Consider the following 18,825-nt stretch of genomic DNA (forward strand, 5'->3'; position numbering starts at 1 on the left):
CCTTCTGAATTGGAGTCAGCAGCTCTAACCATTATAATACCCAAGAAGTCAGGACAACAAGCAACACTAACCCAATTTCTTTTTCTTCGGATATAATCTTGGAAAAAAGCGCATTTGTTCTGTTATACTTATATCTTTTGTGAAAGTGTTTCTTTGATATTTGGAATTCAGGCTTCACACATTATACACTTCATCTCTACATTTTGTCAATTATTACTAGTAAAATGAAAAACATTTCTGTTTTAACGATGTGTTTACTGTGCATAGATCGTTGTAGACACGGGACACACATGAAATGCAAGTGTTCCAAATAACGATATAGTATTTATAAAAGGTGTCATTTTGCTTGACTTCTCACTCTATATAACTCTAAGCAACAGATACGCAGGTAAACAGACTTGAGCTGAGAAAACTGCGCGGGGCGATAGCAGACTGCTTGCTGTTTGCTGCTTATCAACACATTTAAAGGACAAAAGACGCTGACGGAGAGGTGAGAAGCGTTTTAAGGTAGGACGGATCTACGAGTTTTTTCGTAGGCTCTGGTAATTCTAGTGCTAAATACTTAGGATCAACAGTACAGAGTAATGGGGATTGTGAGAGGTGAAAAAGAGAGTGTAGGCAGGGTGGAATGGGTGGAGAAGAGTGTCAGGAGTAATTTGTGACAGACGGGTATCAGCAAAAGTGAAAGGGAAGGTCTACAGGACGGTAGTGAGACCAGCTATGTTATATGGGTTGGAGATGGCGGCACTGACCAGAAAGCAGGAGACAGAGCTTGAGGTGGCAGAGTTAAAGATGCTAAGATTTGCACTGGGTGTGACAAGGATGGATAGGATTAGAAATGAGTACATCAAGTTGGACGGTTGGGAGACAAAGTCAGAGAGGCAAGATAGCGTTGGTTTGGACATGTGCAGAGGAGAGATGCTGGGTATATTGGGAGAAGAATGCTAAGGATAGAGCTGCCAGGAAAGAGGAAAAGGGGAAAACCTAAGCAAAGGTTTATTGATGTGGTGAGAGAGGACATGCAGGTGATGGGTGTATCAGAACTAGATGCAGAAGACAGAAAGATATGGAAGATGATGATCTGCTGTGGCAACCCCCAATGGGAGCAGTCGAAAGAAGAAGATGATTAGCAGTAGAATTTCTAAAACATCCGATCATTTAACTCTTTCGATTCTATGTTGCATTGCTTCTCCGTCATCATAGATATAAACCTGACCGAATTATGATTTCTTTGAAATTAAACTTGTAGTTTTAATTGTTGCAGGACCGCAGATTCTCATCGTGTATGGCCCTGAATCGTGTAAATCTACGTTTTGTGCATTGAATGATGCAAACGCAAACAGATTATTGTAGATCCGGATATTTTGCCTGTAGTGTTTGTGGATTTCATGTTCACCAAACAACAAATCTTTTAATTCTTGCGGAAACGCCTCTTCATTGGAAAGAAACACTACTTTTCCCTGATGGCAACACAAATTAGACGATCTACAAGTCTCCAACTTAAAGTTTAAACCCAAACAATATCTACATACTTCTGTCATATCACCTATGTCCATATATTCATTCTCTTTTCACTGTTCCATTATTTCACCAAGTCATAATTTCTGTTTGTTAGCACTAATGCGATCTTTACTATCAGTTTTTTGAGATTTTCAAATTTTACTACTTTCAGAATCTCTAACCTGCTCTGCATGTGTATCATGCCAGCATTTTTGAACCTCTTTATGATGTTCTACTTTGTGAGATTACCATGTGCATGGTAGAAAATTGTTGAGAGGAGGGTGTGTCTTGAAAAAACTTCATACCCAAGGTCTCAACTCATGGGACTTGAAAAAATCTTCCAAAATGTCTCGTCTTCCAAAAAGTCTTGCCTCATTGCAGGATTTTTTTTATCATAATAGAGAGAAATAAACTAATTTTTAAAAATTATTTTACTCATTTACTCATCCCATCACCACCCTTAAATATAAAACATAATGTAATTTAAGCTATTGCTTTAAAGTTAAAGAACTTTCTCCTGTATAATAATTCTTTTTTTAACACCAGCCCTCAGCAAAACATTTCAGATGTGTTGCTTCTCTGTGAATGAACAATATGTTGTTTTTGCTCTACTGGTTTGGGGTATACAAAACTTTTGACATAGACTTTATACTTTAATAAAGGTTACTGATAAATCTCTCCACCCAGATAAAATTCACTTTGATACAAGGAAAACATGCAATGACACAAAAATGTAACCGAAGATTACAAATGTAACATGTACAGTAAACATTTTCCCATTGTGTGTAGTAGTTGTTTTTTTTTTTTAAAGTTGACTAGAGATGATATTGTGGGGGAACACATTTCATAAATTCAAAGTGCAAAATTAACATTAAAAAGGTGTTCAATATTAACAAAAACTTTGCAAAAGTTAACACTGCTTTGTGTCCAAGCAATGCATGTTAACCATAACCTATTCTAGTTACAAAATAAAAATACAATCCTTTTAAAAAAACAATCTAGAAAATACTACACAATGTAGTATTGTAGTATTGTTTTTCATAGGTCACAAGGAAAGGTCATAGGTCACAAGGAAAGACAAAAAATAAATGTTTTCTACTGAGAAATATAAGATGCTATTAACAAAATTTTAATTGCACATGTTTTTAACCAGCCAGATGTCCTCACTGCAAAGCAACCAGAATCAGTAACATCCCTTCCATTAAAAAAGATCTCACCTGTAACAAAATAATTGTATTTTACCAGCTGCAAGTACTATTAGGTACACTAATGGTAAATAATGAATAGAAAAGTAAAAATATTTTTAAACTCCATTGTTCAAGTTTAAAGAGCTTGTGATCTCAAAATGTCTTTACCTGTAATGCTGTCTACAAAAGAAACAAGGAATGGAAAAATGCACTCAGCTACCCTCACAGATCTATCAAGAACAAACTTACAGATATAAATTCCGCTTTAAGTAGGCAATGCCTAACAAAACTAAAATTATGCCTAAGAAGGGATATCAAAAATTTAAATGAAATGTAAAATTCATAGAAATCAAAAATTTAAAATGAAAATCTGAAGTGTTTAAAAAGTAATCATTTTTGTGATCAAATTTTTATTGAAATACAAAGCAAAACTCTTTAAAAGAGAACATAAGCCATTCTGACAGCACAATATTTCAAATATTTTAAAAATAATAAATGAGTCATAAAGTTATATCTCCTTAATTGAGGTAAACTTTTCATTTACTGTGTTATTGGTAATATGTTTAATTGAAGAAAGAATTACAATTTCATAATGGAACTTTATTAAACCTTGGCTCAACCGGTCAATGTTTGCATTGTGCTATAATTTGGAATACATTGTGTAATGCAAGTACTAGTAACATGAATTCATTTTTCATTCCAGTGGCAATGGAATGCTTTATGTTATGAACGCCTAATGAAATAAATGTATTGCATTTTTCATACCAATGGCACCACTACTACTTACTTTTTTTGTTAGTTAATTTAGGAGATGGAGACCTAGTCCACACTAATACGCATGCATTAAAAAGGAATCTGTTTTTTAGGATTTGAGAGAGAGTTTTCGATCCAAATTGAAACAGCCTTCTCTTAAAGAAATCTTTTCAGACACCCCCTCCATAATGTAAATTTGAAAGTGCTGCATCTCGCATAGCAATGTAGATGGGTAAAATGTAACTTTGCAGTATGATTGCCATGTGATAAAGTGTGGAAGTTTTACTTTAATATTGCCTTTTGTGACCTCATCCTTATTGTGGGGAGATCATTTTTCTAATTTCTGTGCTTTAGTTGACCTGTATTGCACCTTAAAGCATATGACTATTTTGTTACATTTATTTTGACAAAATTCCCAATCTACAATTTTCATGGATTTTGCTATCTTTTACTTGTTTCTAACTTTGAAAAGCAGTTGTAAATAGTCTGCCCAGAGAAAGAAATCTGGTTTAGTGTTTTTATAGGTGCTCTTTTGTTTTATTGATGCTTTGAGCATTTTGATTTACTTTGCATATGCTCTGTAAATTCACATAACTCTTAGGTGAAAAATCACTTGTGCCAAATTTGAAAGATATGTTTTTGGTGTTTCATTATGAATGACAAACTTTTAAAAACTATTTGAAAATACCTGTGAAAACAGAAATCTCAAAAAAAAAGACATTTTCAAATTTATCTGAGTTAGTGTGGACTACGCTAGAGTCAAATCCAAGTGCTCCCCACAAACGATTACGGCAAAGGCAGAAGACCTGTACAGCTTAGCATGTATCTTGAAAACGAGGTTTCTGGACTGAATTCCACCAACTTTTGTACTGTTCAGTTTTTACTGCCTACACTACACTCACCACATTGTGTAAGAGACTCCTCTGTCTCTTCAAGCCATACACATTACATGTTGCCCCCCACTCTCTCACAATTAGCGTACACATCATAAAACTTTAATAAAATGTTGTCATAGGATAGTGACAGCAATAGAATAAAAAGTAGACCTATTTGGCTCTCACAAAAATGCATCTGTCCTTTTCCAAAATGTCTGAATAAATTGATTTTCTTGGTTATAACACATTTTAAGACACACTTCTAGACTGTATTGATTACAATAAAAGCCAGACTTACCTCTTTGTCCTTTTGTTCCAGCAGTTCCTGTTTCTGCTTGCATTTGTTAGACACTTCTCGAATCTTCAAACCCTTCAAAAATCATAAATAAATACAGTACTTAACAAATGCTCTCATTCATTTTGAACCTACTACACACCAAAAAAAAGATTAACCTAAAGAACAACAGTAATTATTACTAAATTTGTAGTTAATAAACCTACATCTTTTTATTAAAAAAGAAAACATTTTCAACGTCTAAAAAAATTAAACAGTGCTTACTGTTACCACTACCAAAAAAGCAATGAATTTGTAAAATGAAAAATGAATAGAAATAAAATCAGAAAATAAGTACAGGTATGAAAATAAGAGTGAAATAAACTATAAATGTTACATTTACTCTTTAATATTTAACAAGAGTCCCCAAAACAAAATGTTAAAAAATGAAAGTACTGTATTGTATTTGCATTTTTGACTAAAAAGATACACTATCATTTAAAAAATAGACTGCTGTAAGGTTTTAAATATTAAGCTCACAAAATTACCTTTTCTTTATTTTTTGCTTCAGCAGATCCTGCCTGATTCTCTAGCTCTTTAATTTTCTGCAATAATGGTGACTGTTCATCTTTTAACTTCTTAATATCTTTTTTAACTTGCTCCTTTTCACTTTTTGTTGCTTCATACTCTTTGCGAACTGTCTCATACTCCTAAGATATGAAAGAAAAAAATTAATATAGCTGGCATATTTTAATATGAGCAAGCAATTTAAAAAAAAACTTTACTTACTACCCATGGCTTTTTCCTCTCCAGTAAGTTGATCATGTCTAAGTGACGCTTTCTTTCATAGTAGCGTTCAACATCTTGCTTGTATCGCTCATTTCTCTGCTTCATCTTCTCTAAAAATGCAGCTTTTTCTTTACACTGATTCTATAAATTGAAATGTATTACAATTTGCATATTAAAGGATAAGAAGAATTTTTTCTATATGGATTCATAAATGATTACTTGCTAAAGAAACATGTACCTTTAATAAAACTATCAGACATTCAGTTTTTGATTATTTTTTTAAGTTTACAATCCATTTCCTTAATCTAGTAAGGTTCACTATAGTGACACGGCAAGTCAGTCAAATCAGGCTACCAGATCATATGAAACTGTCTCCAGGTCCTTCTGAAGAATTCCTAGTGTTCTCAAGTTAGCCAAAATAGATAATCACACCAGAGTGCTCTGTGTCTCTATGTGGTCTGTACCTGTACACCTCTGGATGAGGTACCCAAAGTGTACTATTGCAGCTTGCCCAAAACCTTGCTTGAATAAGACAGATACAACAGTTGTACCAAAGGTTCTGTCACACTGTTGAGCTCTTTACCCTGTCAGAAAGTGCACCAACCAACCCTGTGGAGGATCCTCACTACAGAAACTTGAACGTATTGTCTAATTCTTTCACTCAATCTTTATGAACATATGGAAAGGTGGGAATGCTAACCGACCCATACATTAAATGCTTTACGTTTGACTTATGATAATGTTTTTTTTTTTTTACAAGAGTGTGCTACAAAAGTTGCTTATCTGATTAGTTAATCAATTTCAACTTACAACTTGAATCACTCATGAGGTACTTTAAATAATATTTTAAAGTAGAATATTACGCTGCTACACAACAGTAAATACTGACAACTACTACTTTTAATGACATTACATTTCAGAAAAATATCCACCTCCAATTCTCGCTCTCTTGTACGAAAGCTCTTCAGATCACAGTGAAATTTGTACATCTCTGGGGGTCCCACTGATTTTTCTGTTGCTTCTAGCAGTTCAGTCTTGGACATTTTTGCAAACTCTCCTACTTTTTCCTAGAAATAAAAAGTCAACAGAGACAGAGAAATGTCCAAACGTAATATGTTATATTTTAATCTGTGAAAATCCACCCTTTATGCCTACTCAGTTTTAAAGTTGCTATAGAAAATAGGAAATACAAACATTCCTCTTAAAAAAACTTTTTAAATTAACAACTTGCAATTTAAGAAGCAACCTTTAATTTTTGAAATACTTAAAAATTCACACAGTTCATACTTTTCTCTCTCACTATTACTAGTTATATTTTTGTAATGAAAATCAAACCTGTACACAATACTCCAGATAAGGCCTCAAAAGTGAGTCAGAAAATTTAAGAACAGACCTCTTAACAAGTTCCTAATCACTTCTGTAGAGGAGTTCAAAAAACTCAAAAGTCCTTCTTGTAAAACAGAATAGTTTTTAAAGTTTTACACTTCACATAAGTTAGTTATATCTAGTAGGGCTGCATGGTATATCGGTACAGGGAAAGTACAGAAAAACCCAAATTTAAAACAATACAGTACCAGTACTTAGTGATTTTTCAGTACCAGAAGCAAATATCAACTTCCCTCTAAATCTCCCGAAACCTTCCTCTCCTTCAACAATTGCTATTACAGTAGTGGAAAAATGACTGTTTCATAGACATCACTAAATGAAACAGAATGCTTTGATGTGATTTGAACTTCATGGAGGATATTGTCTTGAACGAGAGACCCCACCCCACCACTCATTGCTCCAGTTTCTTCGATGTGATCTAGACTTAATGGGACACATACACACCCCCAGTGCCATAACACAACATGATGAAGACTTCAAATTGTTTTGAAGTGATATGGACAAATTACTGCTTTGATGGAATCGGAACTTCACAGCTATCAAAGAGGCTGGCAGTTCAAAGGAGATTGACTAGGTGGTGCACCAGGAAGGCTGGAGGTTTTGAAATGATCTGCCATTTGCTTAGTAACCATTTTGGAACTGGTACTGAGATCTAAAACCTGGTATAAATACTTAAAGTCAAAATTTAGTACCGATCCCACCCTTTGCCTCATATGTGTAAAATATGACTAATAATTCTGATGAATCACTATACAATGATTTAAACACAGAACAAACAATAATTCAATCAGTACTACTACCACACAAGTACATGCTATGTCAAATTTATACCAACATCACTTCTCAGTGCAATTCGGAGAGCTATGTAACATAAAGCCCAATATACAGTAGTCCTCCTACATAATGAGACATCAAAAACATTTACAGAAGCCCATCTTGTTAATTTTACTATAATATCAATGAATACTTAACAAATTCTAAAAAAAAGAGCTTTGGACTATTTCTCATGAAAAAATTTGATCTTTTCTAATTTTAAATAAAATAAACTTGATACTTGGGAATGTTCATAATTCAGGTCTTGTCCTGAATATATTTTAGTTAATCATATTTGAGAAAGATGCAACCTAAATCCCACTTTTAACAGGATTACACCATGCAATGCATAAGGTGATAAATATATCTTATCAACAGCTGATTTCCATCTCAATAGTGCCTTAGATCATCTGGGGTGTAAACTTTTACATGATTTGGCAAAATCTAGAAATGTTGCCTCTATCTTCAACATCACTACACAGTACAGTTTCAACCATGGATATTTGATAAAGCAAAACCTGCCCAATTTTACTAAGTTGCTTACTTGCACATAGTAAAAATATTGTACCACTAGAACATGTCAAAGAATGAAATACTATTGTCAATATTGAGCAGGGGTGTCAAACTTAAGGTCAGCAGGCATAATCAATACTCAAAACATGTTACATAAAGCCCACAATGACTGCTTTCTCAAAAACTACCTTTATTATACATTTCATATATAGGTTCTGTCTGTAATTAACATTTACACTTGGCATTCCAGTGCCTCTCTATTAGTCACCATATTCATGCGTAGCACAACACACCATAGCCTATAACCTGTAGAAAGAATGAAAATGGGCTGCTCATAATAACCAAAAAAGAAACAGTAAAAAGAAAGATGCTACACTGCATAAAAACATCAATGTTTAAACACGGTACAAAAGATGTGACTGTCTCATAAAGGAAATGCTACCTCAATTTCTGACATGCCACTGCATTCACTTTTTAGACAGGCTTAGTAGAATAGGTAGATGTATAGGAAGAAAAAGGTGGAAAAGGACAAGGGAAGGGCCAAAAAGATGCTAATATTGAGAAAGAATAATGAACCAGCACCGTCAACATATATCACCATGCCCATGAGAGAAGGTTTAAGATGAAATGAAAACCACCAGCAAGAATTTACACCTTAAAATGAGTTGAAAATAATTTTGCATTAACTGAAAGCAATATGATCTCTACATCTACTATTAATCTTAACTGAGCTGAAAACAATGGATATGTATTACTATACTGGTGATAATATGAAAAACTAGAAAATCATAGAGGAAGACAGAAAAGGATAAAAACTGACCATATTCAGATAGTGTTGCTCTGTATAGCAAAAAACTAGGATACATAAAGGTAGTTAAAAAGGCTCCTAAACTGTACATATAGCCTAAAAATCTGAAACTTTTAAGTTAAAAGAAAATAAGTAGAACCTGCTATAAACTTAAACTGTGCATCCTACCTGAGGTAAAAACTGACAAAGATTTCCAACTTGAATATTATGTGCAAAAACTGTTTCTTCAACTTGTTTTTGAGATGCATGCTTCCCATCAATTGTCCATGTTGACTGGTTGTTTTCAACTTGAATTTCTCGACTTATTATAATGTTTCTTTCATTCTTCCATCTGTAACAGAAAAGTATTTTTTATTTCATTTTCTAATTGCTTCTCTAAGGCTCATTACCCTTGCACGGTTTTATGTCCCATGGTTAAATCAGTAGAAGCAGGTAGGACTTCACAGGGACAATGCATAAGAAGTATAGGAAAACTATGACTTCAAATGAGGATGCTGTTGAACCTAGCAAACATGCAGCCCTCTAAGAAAGCAGTGCTGGGGACATCTGATGGGCTTGAGTAATCTTAAGCACATGAGGTCAGTATGGTGGTTAAGAAGGTCTGCACTTATACAGCTGTAGGTATGGTTAGAAAGAACAGAGTGCAAGAGATCCATTAAGAAATTCGGACAGTGCTAAATATAGTTGTCTTGATCATCATGACAATTAAAATGTGCTTGAAAAGTGGAAATCGGAAATATGAATAGTCAGAACTGGCTAGATTCCCGGTCAAAAAGTGAGGAAAGGTGGGCAGAGTGTATGGTCCAATTCCCTAGGGATTGTAGACAGCCAACATAAGGGGAGTTTGCTAAGTTTATCTAAGCAATTTCTGAAGACATACATAAGATTTTTTGTCAACTAAGGTTCATTAAAAATAAAACAGACAAAATGTAACATGATAAAATAAATTATCAGAAAAAGATATCCCCAACCAGAGCCAATAACAAAATCCCAGTGCTCCCAAAACAGTAAAAGGTAGATCACAACGAAGAAAAGGAAAAGAAAAAAAAATGACTGATATTTTTGGGAGGGGTAATACGCTCAGAGTCTTGAAGATATAGTGCAAAAAGAAAAAGCAAGAATGTAAACCAGAAGGAGCCTGAGACATAACTGATTTGGCTGCAATGAAACCAAGGGATTAGAGCCTCTACTGAAGAAAGATAAGTGGAATAAAAGACAGATCAAAAAGAAGAAAAAAAATGTGGTAACTGAGAGATTGAAACAAACAGAGAACTAAAGACAGGGCCAAAGGATCAAAAGAACGGGATAGGAAGACAGTTCTAAAATACAAGTACAAGTGTACCAGGAGTGTTTAAATAAGAGAAGTGACTAAAACGGTTAGCAGATAGTACAATAGAAAAACTCCTGTTGGATGTAACATAGAGACATTGTTGGAATTTAAATTAAATGTATTAGTGATTTGAAGTTTTGGAAGCCAGAGTGATACTGTTTAGGATTGAACTCCAAGATAAGTTATACTAAATTAAATTGATATAGTTCCAAATAGATTGATATGACAGAGGTTTATAGGTGGCTTTGTACAGGAAAGAGTGTAAGGCTGAAATGGGATTAGGTCAGAAAGACAATGAATGAGAAAAATTGTTTCTGGAATCCCATAATAAGGTTGGTTGGTTTGAGGTAAGGGCCACATAGGGAGTAGTATTAATGCCCAGTGATTTAATTTAAGAGCAGGAAGCAATAATCCACTTTATTGTCTGTCATGAGTTGCAGTTAGGTCTTTTTAATATTCAAAAGAAATGTGGATAAAACAAATATGACCTCAGACCCAATACAGTATTCAGATGGAGTGAGACTGGGCATGCTGCTAATGAAATTGATACAGGAAGTGAAATTAACTGAATGACAACTAACAATGAACAGGCAGAATAAGGGTAATGGGCCTTGTGTTTTACATTCCTTAATACACAGCTAAAGTTATAGAAGAAAATATCAAATATCAAGGTATTTAAATGGTTTGATTAAATGTTGACAGAAGTGACTAAATGGAAGGAGACAGGATTTAAACAATTTTATTTTACATTATGACTGAGCTTCAAATAGTTACATGTATTATGGAAATAAGGAAGGTCAGAAAGGGCATTACCTAAAAAAAAAAAAAAGTTCTCTCCAAACCCAAAAAACTAAATTCTATCATAAGGCAGCCCAGTTCGTGTGATCTAATGCTTTCTCTGCAACCAGTGAGAAAACAGCTGGTGGATGTTGCAGTTTTGGAGCAATATCAATGACATATAAAAGTTAAGTGTTGGATCGGTACTAAAATGTTGACATCAGTATTGATACCAGCTTTTGCACCTCAATACAGGTATCAAATTGCGTCACACTACACACTGCTTCCCTCTTTACAGCCATTACATCCCAATTGCAATAAGGTAAGGCTTCCCTCATGAAGGTCAGATCATGCTGAAGTGGGTAGTTTCAGCTTCATAAAACAGCTGTTTTTCCACAACTGCAACAGGGAATATCGAAAATCCTTACCATACAATTCTAAAATTTGGGTTTTTCCATATACCTTGCAACTCCAATAGCAGATGACTGATGTTGTCAGAGGCACAATGGGTGCAAGTAAAATCAGTTTGGCCTGAGTGGGTCAATTTAGTGAGAACAAGTTCCCGGAGACAGGTGCAACCTGTCAGCAAATTAGGGACTCTTAATTCATTACAGAAACTTAGTGATAACCTGTGCATTGTCCTGCTTGCAAAGATTGAAATCATGGCAATATTAACCAATAGAAACATTTCCTTTCATGACCTGTGGGGTCCACAAGAACAATTTCAGCAGTATGTGAATTGGACGAAATGAGAATTTGTATCTATTAGACTACAGTTTCCCTAAAAAAAAAAAATGAACAGAGAAATTGAATGGAACGGTTTTAAGTGCATCAACATTATGTTCATGAATGAGGACTGAGGACTAGAAATTAACCAAACAGATACTACACCGTACAATGGTAGTGAAGCAGGTTGTCCTCAGTTACAGCTCTTCATTTAAATTCTTGTCTTCATCTATTGTCCTCAAATAGCAAGTTGAGATGGACACAATGCATTTCTGGGTGCATGGAGCTAAAATGAGGTTTTTCTATAATAAGATTATTACAGTCCTGGAGGCTTTTAAAGCAACAATGCTGCTTCTTACCCATTTTAACTGTGCTTTGCAGAAAAGAAAACTTCACACCCGCTGCCGGTCCTCTCTGTAAATAACACTTTTTGTTGAAATTTGAACTGAACCTTGGACTTTACATGTGCTTCAGTAACCAGGTTATCCACAGAAACCTGATTTCTAAAATTCCATGTAAACCCTTAATCTGGATAGAGAAATCCGGTTATTTGTCTCTGAGAAACCTGGTTTAGAGAGGTAGTTTTCTCCACCAATAATCTTATTATCTGCCCATCTCTTAACAGGGTTATTGTTAAGGATTTTGTAGTGTGTGTGTGTACACTCCATCAGCTTGTACATGTATTTGCTTGGTGAATAGTGCTAGCAGCCATGGGTAATAATGGGAAAAAAAAATTTTCAGAGGCAAATGTGGAGGTGATTTCTCAGTATTTCAGAAACTGACAGATTATGTTGATGATGTGAAATTACAGTACTAAGGTCAGAACACAACCTCAAGAGGATAACATGTTAATTGCTTTTATGCCTTTTTATACCTCACTGACTACTTTTAACTCCCTCCTGGCAGGTGCCCCTTCTAATCTCTTATGACTGCTCCAGTTAAATCAAAACTCTGCTTTAAGAGTTCTCACAACAGTGAGCACATACCAACCATTCTGCTCTGCTTTCATTGACTCCCTGTGTCTTATAGGACTGAACATAAAATTCTATTAATACCCTACAAAGAGGGCATCCGGAAAGTATTCACAGTGCATCACTTTTTCCACATTTTGTTATGTTACAGCCTTATTCCAAAATGGATTAAATAAATTTTTTCCACAGAATTCTACAAACCAGATTCCAAAAAAGTTGGGACACTAAACAAATCGTGAATAAAAACTGAATGCAATGATGTGGAGATGGCAAATGTCAATATTTTATTTGTAATAGAACGTAGATGACAGATCAAAAACGTTTAATCCGAGTAAATGTATCATTTTAAAGGAAAAATATGTTGATTCAAAATTTCACGGTGTCAACAAATCCCAAAAAAGTTGGGACAAGTAGCAATAAGAGGCTGGAAAAAGTAAATTTGAGCATAACGAAGAGCTGGAAGACCAATAAACACTAATTAGGTCAATTGGCAACATGATTGGGTATAAAAAGAGCTTCTCAGAGTGGCAGTGTCTCTCAGAAGCCAAGATGAGTAGAGGATCACCAATTCCCACAATGTTGCGCAGAAAGATAGTGGAGCAATATCAGAAAGGTGTTACCCAGAGAAAATTGCAAAGACTTTGCATCTATCATCATCAACTGTGCATAACATCATCCAAAGATTCACAGAATCTGGAACAATCTCTGTGCGTAAGGCTCAAGGTCGTAAAACCATACTGGATGCCCGTGATCTCCGGACCCTTAAACGACACTGCACCACAAACAGGAATGCTACTGTAAAGGAAATCACAGAATGGGCTCAGGAATACTTCCAGAAACCATTGTCAGTGAACACAATCCACCGTGCCATCCGCCGTTGCCAGCTGAAACTCTACAGTGCAAAGAAGAAGCCATTTCTAAGCAAGATCCACAAGCTCAGGCATTGTCACTGGGCCAGGGATCATTTAAAATGGAGTGTGGCAAAATGGAAGACTGTTCTGTGGTCAGACGAGTCACGATTCAAAGTTCTTTTGGAAATCTGGGGCGCCATGTCATCCGGACCAAAGAGGACAAGGACAACCCAAGTTGTTATCAACGCTCAGTTCAAAAGCCTGCATCTCTGATGGTATGGGGTTGCATGAGTGTGTGTGGCATGGGCAGCTTGCATGTCTGGAAAGGCACCATCAATGCAGAAAAATATATTCAGGTTCTAGAACAACATATGCTCCCATCCAGACGTCATCTCTTTCAGGGAAGACCCTGCATTTTTCAACAAGATAATGCCAGACCACATTCTGCATCAATCACAACATCATGGCTGCGTGGAGAAGGATCCGGTACTGAAATGGCCAGTCTGCAGTCCAGATCTTTCACCTATAGAGAACATTTGGCGCATCATAAAGAGGAAGGTGCGACAAAGAAGGCCCAAGACGATTGAACAGTTAGAGGACTGTATTAGACAAGAATGGGAGAGCATTCCTATTTCTAAACTTGAGAAACTGGTCTCCTTGGTCCCCAGACGTCTGTTGAGTGTTGTAAGAAGAAAAGGAGATGCCACACAGTGGTGAAAATGGCCTTGTCCCAACTTTTTGGGATTTGTTGACACCATGAAATTCTGAATCAACATATTTTTCCCTTAACATTTACATACATTTTCTCAGTTTAAACTTTTGTTCCGTGATTTATGTTCTATTCTGAATAAAATATTAGAAGTTGGCACCTCCACATCATTGCATTCAGTTTTTATTCACGATTTGTATAGTGTCCCAACTTTTTTGGAATCCGGTTTGTACACACAACACCCCATAATGACAACATGAAAAAAGTTTACTTGAGGTTTTTTCTAATTTATTAAAAATAAAAAAACTGAGAAATCACATGTACATAAGTACAGTATTCACAGCCTTTGCTCAATACTTTGTCAATGCACCTTTGGCAGCAATTACAGCCTCAAGTCTTTTTGAATATGATGCCACAAGCTTGGCACACCGATCCTTGCCCAGTTTCGCCCATTACTCTTTGCAGCACCTCTCAAGCTCCATCAGGTTGGATGGGAAGCGTCGGTGCACAGCCATTTTAAGATGAACGTCGCCCCAGTCTGAGGTCAAGAGCGCGCTGGAACAGGTTTTCATCCAGGATGTCTCTGTACATTGATGCAGTCATCTTTCCCTTTATCCTGAGTAGTCTCCCAGCTCCTGCCAATGAAAAACATCTCCACAGCACGATGATGCCACCACCATGCTTCACTGTAGGGATGGTATTGGCCATGGTGATAAGTGGTGGCTGGTTTCCTCCAAACGTGACGCCTGGCATTCACACCAAAGAGTTCAATCTTTGTCACATCAGACCAGAGAATTTTGTTTCTCATGGTCTGAGAGTCCTTCAGGTGCCTTTTGACAAACTCCAGATGGGCTGCCATGTGCCTTTTACTAAGGAGTGGCTTCCGTCTGGCCACTCTACCATACAGGCCTGATTGGTGGATTGCTGTAGAGATGGTTGTCCTTCTGGAAGGTTCTCCTCTCTCCACAGAGGACCTCTGACAGAGTGACCACCGGGTTTTTGGTCACCTCCCTGACTAAGGCCCTTCTACCCCGATTGCTCAGTTTAGATGACCAGCCAGCTCTAGGAAGAGTCCTGGTGATTTCGAACTTCTTCCACTTACAGATGATGGCGGCCACTGTGCTCATTGGGATCTTCAAAGCAGCAGAAATTTGTCTGTAACCTTATCCAGATTTGTGCCTCGAGACAATCCTGTCTCGGAGGTCTACAGACAATTCCTTTGACTTCATGCTGGGTTTGTGCTCTGACATGAACTGTCAACTGTGGGACCTTATATAGACAGGTGTGTGCCTTTCCAAATCATGTCAACTGAATTTACCACAGGTGGACTCCAATTAAGCTGGAGAAACATCTCAAGGATGATCAGGGGAAACAGGATGCACCTGAGCTCAATTTTGAGCTTCATGGCAAAGGCTGTGAATACTTATGTACATGTGCTTTCTCAATTTTTTTTATTTTTAAGAAATTTGCAAAAACCTCAAGTAAACTTTTTTCACGTTGTCATTATGGGGTGTTGTGTGTAGAATTCTGAGGAAAAAAATGAATTTAATCCATTTCAGAATAAGGCTGTAACATAACAAAATGTGGAAAAAGTGATGCACTGTGAATACTTTCTAGATTAACTGAAGCTTTAAATGGCCTTGCACCAGACTACATCAGTATACTCCTCCATTTTTATCATTTCAATCCACAAGTCATAAGGTTGCTTAACAGTTATAAGAATAAATATTGCAGTATAACAGTGCAGTAAATAAATAATACTTGCAAATACATATGTACTGTGTGTATGCGCACACACACATTATTTATACCATATCTATCTATCTATCTATCTACATATTATACATACACACACACACAGAGTCCTGTTTATCTATTATTATGTGCTGGCTGATAACAATTTGCAAGTTTTCACTATAGACCTCTATTACAAATTAAATGCACAAGATGATGCCATATACCTTATACTCAATGGATCCTACTTATTCAACTAAAACCAAAAATACCACTTTATCACCGCTGCTAGCCTTCCTACCACTAAAAAACTTAATCAACTACCATACTCAAAAAGCTTTTATAACAATCTTTTTGATTCAACATACTTGTTTATAGCACTATACATTGACGAGTCACAATGATGCATCCCATTTACAAAAAAGTTGGGATGCTGTGTAAAATGTAAAGAAAAACAGAATGTCATGATTTGCAAATCATTTAAACCCATATTTGATTGAAAATATAAACAAACACGACATACCGAATGCTGAAACTGAGAAATTTTGCTGTTTAATGAAAAACATATGATCATTTTGATAGGAATGCTCCTATCATTTTATTTTAGGCCCAGTATTGATCTCCATATATTAATCTTCATTATCATGTTACTGGATCAGTCAATTCTTGCATGCATAACCAGACATGAGCAAGCCTTATATTCATATTAAATTGTTAACTGTTGTATTTTTACAATCAAACTATAGACCACAGGTGTTAACAACAGGTTGTTGTTTTTTTATTAAAAATGAAATATCGTAGGCTTATTGCTCAGTGACCATAAAAAACTAAAATATATATAATTCTTTTAAAAAACATACTTTAACTAATAAAATATGTAGAGAAAATGTATCCATAATACATATGGCATTAAATAAAATGATTCTTATAATTACAAACTGTCAAATTGTTTAATTTCTTCTGCAATGAACTTGTCTGAAATAAAGCCTAATTTAGAAAAGTAATGTCCTTAAAAGAAGAGGTGATGCAACACAGTAGTAAACATGCTCCTGTCCCAACTTTTTTGAAACATGTTGCTGGCATCAAATTCATAATGAGCATATATTTTTTACAAAACATAAAGTTTCTGTTTCAACATTTGATATGTTATCTTTGTACTATTTTAAATTAAATAAAGGGTTTACATGATTTTCTGCTTTTGTTTACATTTTACACAGCATTCCAACTTTTTTTAATTTGATTCATTTGGACAGCATTTAAAAAGACTGTAAAAAGCACGTGAAGATGTTTTTTTTTTTTTTAAAAAAAAAGTGCATTGTTTTAAAGACAATTAAAAAGAAAAAAAAATGACGAAAGGATATAAAAGTATTCAACATACTGAACTCCCTTCAGTAAAAATACAGTGTCACTGTCATAAACAACTTCAGTTGCTGATCAGAATGTGTGTGTACTGCTAGGTAATGCTGGGTATTAGCACTGATGTGAGGTTGCTCCGGGTGTGACTGGCATGCAGCCCACTTGTCTGCAATACAACCACCACAGGAGCCCAGTCGTTTTTAATGTCTGATTGTCAAGCAGGAATCTGCTGCACTGGATGTTTGGCTGTAGCAAGTTAAGGCTACTCTCTCCACTGGCCTGAAATATGGGGTGATGCTTTGCTTCATAAAGCCTACATACACTAATTTCACTCAATTGCTTTCTAGTTTATACAGCATAGCGCAGTACAACAACCTGTATCATTTGTCAAAAGCCCTTGTTTTCAACACTGGTGTAGGATCTCATATCTTTACAGATAAAAACTGCTACAGATTCTGTTATTTTATCGGCACAAGGTGAATTAAACGGAAGCCTGGAGCTACCAGCCATCTCCAGTGTAGATTGTTTAGGTTCTACTCATTTGGATGTCAACTGAGACTACATTTATGGATGATGTCAGGATAAATGGTTTCTCAAGTTTGTTGTGTTACAACAATAATTAACGTCTGAGTTGCACAGCTTACATGCAGCTTTGCTTTTATCCAGTTGTTCTTTACAAATGTACTGTTTGAATCCATAGTTAATCCACACATCTGATTTAAATGTCTAAGACACTGATTTCAGTTAAAGAGGACACATTTTATGCAACATAATAAAGTGCATCACATCATAAAATAAATAATCTAATAAAATAATAAAAGCGGTAGGATCCCTTTTGAGCCACGCTGAGCCACACACTCTCTCCCCACCACCAGTCCTTCAGCGTCTGTAGGAGACACTGCTTAATTGGCCACTCCCACTAACTCCAACATCACTCAGTAGTAGCATCCGACATCAAACCCAGGCTCCTTTTACTGAGGCTCGCTGCAGACCACCTGCCTTTGTCCCATCACACACTGGCATCTCTCAATCCTGCCATCTCTATCCTTTTTTTTTACTTTAACCTGCATTCTCTCTCTCTTTGTCTTTCTCTGTTCTTGTTTCTCGGACCCTGTCCTGTGCAGGCTCCTTTTTATCTTCCTGTGTGATTGGGTGCAGGTGTAATACACCGTTACCTCCGAGATGTCAGTACTCACCTCACTGATCTAATTGCCTTCACATGTGTGTGAGCGATCAACCAAGCTCCCCAATCAACCCCAGAGTGAAGCATGCTTGTGCACAATCCCACCTACACCCAAATGCAGCCAGCACATTCCCAGCAAGGATTATTTATTTAAAAATTGCACAACACCATGTACCACTTCTCAAAAACAAATATGTAAATTATAAAATTCTACAGGTATGTTCAATTTTAACTGCATGAATATGTATGGATGCTCAATTTTCAATATATCAGATTTCCTGGTCTTCTAC

General features: G+C 35.9%; 1 protein-coding gene across 1 annotated transcript in view; it reads right to left on the reverse strand.

The window, feature by feature from the left end:
- The window catches only part of smc5 (structural maintenance of chromosomes 5), a 128,179-nt gene that overhangs the window by 93,668 nt on the left and 15,686 nt on the right, over positions 1-18,825 (reverse strand). Inside the window, exons 4-8 of the mRNA XM_039750738.1 lie at positions 9,067-9,229; positions 6,311-6,445; positions 5,379-5,519; positions 5,138-5,299; positions 4,614-4,685 (exon numbers count right to left, since the gene is read on the reverse strand). Of these exons, the coding sequence (XP_039606672.1) occupies positions 4,614-4,685; positions 5,138-5,299; positions 5,379-5,519; positions 6,311-6,445; positions 9,067-9,229 (673 nt within the window). The remainder of the gene's footprint in view (positions 1-4,613; positions 4,686-5,137; positions 5,300-5,378; positions 5,520-6,310; positions 6,446-9,066; positions 9,230-18,825) is intronic.

The sequence above is a fragment of the Polypterus senegalus genome, chromosome 4, assembly GCF_016835505.1.
Source record: "Polypterus senegalus isolate Bchr_013 chromosome 4, ASM1683550v1, whole genome shotgun sequence".
Taxonomy (NCBI): Eukaryota; Metazoa; Chordata; class Cladistia; order Polypteriformes; family Polypteridae; genus Polypterus; species Polypterus senegalus.